Consider the following 5,749-nt stretch of genomic DNA (forward strand, 5'->3'; position numbering starts at 1 on the left):
ATTTTGTGTTTATTTCAATTTATCAATATTTCATTGAATATCATTCTTGATTTTGACATTGAATAACTTATTTTCATTATTCACAATAATCAAAATATTGACTATTTTCTTTTTGATTTGTATTAATTTATCATTTTCAATATCATTTTGAATATTCATTTCTATTTTACTCTTTATTTTTATTTCATTTGAATATTCTAACACTTATTTTATGATTGTTCAAAGAAGAGTATAATAATATATTGAAATAAAATATACAAAAGTGAAAGATAGAAAGACATTATCACAATTGATCTTAATTTGTTGTTTTATCATTAAGTATTGAATAAAAATATCTTTAACAACACTTCTTCATTGTTTAAATTAAATTAACTCAATATATTTCAATAATGCATTTGTAAAATTAGTATTATTGATGTCGTTAAATCACATCATTTTTATTTTCTATTTCTTCTCTAAATAAATATTATAACAAACACATTACTTGATTTTATATATCTTCTTTGTTATATTTGATAAATATTTTACACAAAATATTAAAATTAAATATAAATAAATATTCATATATCTTTATAAATGTTGTTTAACATATAATTTCAATTGACAATACTGTAAATTAATTTGTCAAGTATTGTTTTATTTTGAAGTAATTTATTTCAGAAGAATGAGAATGAAACATTATTTATTGATTCTGATTGAATTTATGTATATTTTTGAGAAAAGTATTTGTTAAATCAATACCCATGAATTGTAAGATGTCTTTTTATCCATTTCTTCATTAATTGATTTCTATCTTCATCAATTTCTCATTCATTATTTTCATAATCTCATTCAATATATTCAATCTTATATATTTCAATAATTAACGCATTATTTCAAATCACGTTCTAAACATATTATTTTTATACATTTCTTCTCAGTCATGATTATTCAAATGTTTTGTAGTATTTTATTTCAATATGTATTTCAATATACAATAAAAACACATAGAAATGAAATATCTCATCTTTTGATGATTGTTTCGATGAAATTCTTCTTTATGAAGTATTTTATTTGTGAAACAATCAATTAACATTATGAATTATCATCAAAAGAATAAGAGAATAATTTGAATTGTCATTTTTCTCACACATTCATTAAACATCATTTTCATTGTTGATTCATCACATTGAAAGACAATTTCAAATTTATTTCTTTTACAGCTATTTTTAATATGTTTCATTTCAATTTCTGTGTTATTCATTGATGAACGAAAGAAATACAAAAATTCAAATAATGTAATGAAAAATAACATAGAATAAAGAAATGAAATAAAAATATAAATATAAAAGACATGATAGAAAGAAGAAATAGAAAGTTTATAAGAATGAATAAAATAAAGAAATTAACAAAATTACTAAGAAATATAGAGAAAAAGAATAAAATCAGAAAAAAGAAACAAATAACTTGATTTATAGTTATAAACAAAATAAATTGAAGAAATAACGAGAAACTAAAAATAAAGAATAAAATGAGATTTACAATACAAATATAATAAAAGATGTATCAATCAAAAGTAGAGTTAGTTAAATGGTGTAACTTTTGAAAATGACATTATTAGTGATATTAAAACAACGGATTTAACAACAAAACAGTTGATTTTTCTTATTTATTCTATTACTTCAAACATATTGAATGAATTTGATTAACAATAAAATAGTTTAGTATTATCAATGGTGAATAATGAATATTATTTATCAATTTTATTCCTTATTAAAAAAATATTTTTAAAACCAGTTAATTAAAACTTTCATTTCTTTTGGTTATTTGATTTTAACAAATAACACAATTCTCTCCATATTTATCTAATATTGAATTTCTTTTTCCATTCTTCTTTTAATTTCTGCCTTAATTTCTTCCTTACTCTTTTTTCCTGTTAAGTATTTCATAATATCTTCTATCATTTCATTTGCTTGTTTAAGTTGTTTATATCCTTTAACTCGTACGTCATATCCTGGTTTCTTTTCATCATTTTCTGTTTGAATCAACATGTCTAAATATTCACTTGAACTAGTAACTTTACCATTTAATGCAATTTCAGATAATTTATTAACGCATTCGACAATTTCTATTTCTTTATCATAACATTCCATCTGAATTTTATCGTACTCTTCTTCTAACCTTTTTAACATAGCTTCTGCATTAGCCATACCTCTTTTACCTGCATTATATCTGTCAAGTATATCTTGTGCTGTTTGTTGTTTTTTCACTGTTTCATATACGATTCTATATGTACTGTATTTATGATGTGTATAATAACAACCACAAACAACACAATTTCCATCTTTAGTCTGATTGACATAACATGCAACTTTCTCTTCTCCATCTTCAAAAACATGTCGGCAATGACATGGATCATGACATATGTTATTACATTGATAACATTTAATTACTACTTCTCCTTTTTTTAAGTCAACCATCTTTGGTACTGTTTCAGTTGTAATAACAGTAAAATCTTGATTTTTTTTAACTTTTTCTCGATTATCATAGAATTGTTTACGTGTCTGTTCTATTTCATTCATTTTTGAGAAACCAATGTTTAATGATGTTTTTATTGCATCGAGTTGTGCTTTTATTTGTTCTCTTTTCTTCAACACTTCTCTCGATTTCTCTAATGATATTCTTGGTAATGTTACTAATTTTGTTATAAAGTCATCAAAATTCTTCATACCTAATTTCCAAAACATTTGTGTAAATTCATCTTCTGTATTATCATCATAAATAGCTGAATTATTAAATTTTAAATACCATGGTGGGGTTATTTCTGGAATAATTGTACTGAAAATGCATTCTTTTGATTGTAATGCATTTATAACTTTTGGTTTTTTACCATCGCAGAATGTAAGCATAGCAATAAAATGCTTTTTAACATCGTTCCCAAATAAATTAATAATATTTCCAAATACATATTTTTGACTTGCTGTTAGTCTTACATTACTTGATGATGCAACAAAACAAATAGCATTTAAATCTAATACTTTTGTTTCAAATGCTTCTTTTATTTGTTCAGTAATTTTTTTATCCCACTCAGGTCCTCTTGTATCTCCAAATCCTGGTGTATCTATTATTTTGATTGGTGGTGTGCTTTTTGTTCTTTTAATATTATAAATTATTACTTGACTTGTTTGACTTTTAGATTGATCTTTATGTTGTTTTAAATCACCTTCATTTATAATTATATATCTAAAGTCATCTGTTATTTTAATTCCATATAACGCGTTTACAAAACTATTTAATAGTGTAGTTTTTCCACTTCCTGTTTCACCAACAACTAGAATAGCAATTGCATCATTCTCATCTTTCTGATTAAATTCTTGATTTGGATATAAATATATTTTCAACTTTCCATTTTCATGATCTTTCAATCTTATACTTCCTTCAATTGGAACATTTGGTTCAACTTCTGGTGTATTTTCTTTCTCTTCTTTAAGATTAATTTCTTCATTATTTATTATATCTTCTACTATAAAATCCTCTTCATCATTCGCATTAATTTTATCTCCATCTTTTGTTAAGAAGTGTTGAGAGTCAGACATCTTTTCTTTTAGTTTCTCTCTTACTGTTTTCAAACTGTCTTGTGAATTTAATGGTTTAGTTGCAATGCATTGTCCATTCAAAAGAAATCTTACTACTACTCTTGACATTGAATGATTAATGAGTTTGTTTTCTTGTTTAAATACATATCATTCGGCAAAATAGGTTATTTGTTTAAATGTGTTACTTATTTTCTGATTGGTTGTTTCTCATAAACATCATTTGTTTTGATACTAAACACCTTTTTTAACATTTTATTTCATTTTATTTTTATTTATTTCGGTATATTTTTATCGTCAATTTCATGTTCATAAAAATAAAATTACAATAATCTTTTCTTCATTGTAAAATTATAATGATAACCACTTCTTATTCATTCCTTTTTATCATTTTTGTTGACTTGAATTTCTTTAAATTAAAAATAGATAAAATCAATCGAATCATTTCCTATTTCATTCCATTTCCTCTCTTGTTTATTCTTTTAATTTTATCGTTAATACTATTTCTTTGTTTCATCATTTCAAACATCATTGTTCTGAAATTATAATAACATCGAAGGGGTAATAGTTGTGATGTATAAAAATATTGTCATTTTTATTTCAATTCTTTTCAATTTCATTTATTTTCTGTTGACTAAAAAATGAAAGTCATGAAATGTCACAAAAGCATTAAACATAATAACAAAAGAGAAAATAATATCAACAAATAAATATAAATAATCGAAGAATGTGAAATATATATTATTTGTATTGACAGAGATACACTGATCATCATAATAATTATATGAATCATTTCATTCATTTTGTCAACATAAATATTTTAATAAAAACAATGAAAATAAACGGAAAATAACAAATAAAAGAAAATAATTATACATTTCATCATTGAAATTGATTAACATGAAATAAGTAAATTAAATGATGTTTAAACGAAAGAAATTTTGAAAATATATCAGAAGTGTAAATAAAATATTCAACGATAAGAAATTAACAATAACAAAATAGAGATTATTGAATATAAAAAGAAATACATTTCTCAAAAGAGTAAAGATACGAGAAAGGGTAACTATGACAGAAATATTAATTCTAAAATACTCATTGGTGTTTCATTAAAATCACAATTTGATTCTAATCATATTCACTTTTTTATTTTTTTTCTTTTGTATTTCTGTTATTGTATTTTCTTTTTATTTTTTTGTGAATGGATAAAATACATTGAATATCAGTATTTTTAATTATTTAATAAATTTATTCATCTTTTTTTGTTTTATCTTTTACAACTTTTTTCTTTTTCAAACAAATTATTGTGGTATGGTTATACTATTTTATTCATATAACACACATTTCAAAAGTATTTTAATTGAAGTATATCTGATATAACTTTAACATTTTGTTGAATATTATCATAAACTCATTCTGCATTAAAATTATTGTTGATAAAACTCATTTTAATCTTGTGTCTTTGTACAATTAACTTTGCCTTTAGTATTTTATCATTTTATTCATATTCTACTAAAAATGAATATCAACAACATTTATGAATTAATTACCTTCTTTATGTTTGAATTTAATTTATCACTTATTTTAATTATCCTTTTTAATATTAAAATTGCTTAATAAACATTAAATCACATGTATAAATGACTATATTCAAATTTGATTGTTTTATTCTTTGTTCATTTCATGTTTTATCTTTTATTCATGTTTCAAATACATTGTAAACATATACAAAATGATGTTTGTTATTTTACAATGAGGGAAGAAGAAAATAAATTGTACAAGTTATAGTGTTTCATTCATTATTAAAATATGAAATGAAAATTACTTTACAAAAACAAATGATATTCATTATTGTTTATAATTGTTAATAACATAAAACTGTTCTTTCTTCATTTAAATACATTTAAATGAAATGGCAACTTTTCAATCATTTATTCTTATTTTAATTATATTGTATTTTATTTCTATTTGCATTTATTCTTTGTTCATTTCTTGATTCACATTATACAATTCAATTCAATTAAAATAAAATCATTTATTTCCATCATATTTTCATCTCTTTGCATTTTATGAATTATGGCAATAATCAGATTATTTATAAAAACAATAAAATGAAATAAAATTACAATTATTCTTATTTTCTCATAAAATATTTCAAATTATCATTATTTATTTTA

General features: G+C 21.9%; 1 protein-coding gene across 1 annotated transcript, besides 2 other annotated features; it reads right to left on the reverse strand.

The window, feature by feature from the left end:
* Nucleotides 1-1,844: 1,844 nt before the first annotated feature.
* Nucleotides 1,845-3,683, reverse strand: EHI_144490 (uncharacterized protein; the record flags this gene model as incomplete). Its single annotated transcript, XM_650868.2, has 1 exon — nucleotides 1,845-3,683. The coding sequence occupies one exon, from the start codon at nucleotides 3,681-3,683 to the stop codon at nucleotides 1,845-1,847; it is 1,839 nt and encodes a 612-aa protein (XP_655960.2).
* A 560-nt stretch (nucleotides 3,684-4,243) lies between these two features.
* Nucleotides 4,244-4,356: a repeat region.
* A 119-nt stretch (nucleotides 4,357-4,475) lies between these two features.
* Nucleotides 4,476-4,669: a repeat region.
* The last annotated feature ends 1,080 nt before the right edge of the window (nucleotides 4,670-5,749 follow it).

This window comes from Entamoeba histolytica, genomic scaffold, assembly GCF_000208925.1.
Source record: "Entamoeba histolytica HM-1:IMSS scf_1104750518481 genomic scaffold, whole genome shotgun sequence".
Lineage (NCBI taxonomy): Eukaryota > Evosea > Mastigamoebida > Endamoebidae > Entamoeba > Entamoeba histolytica.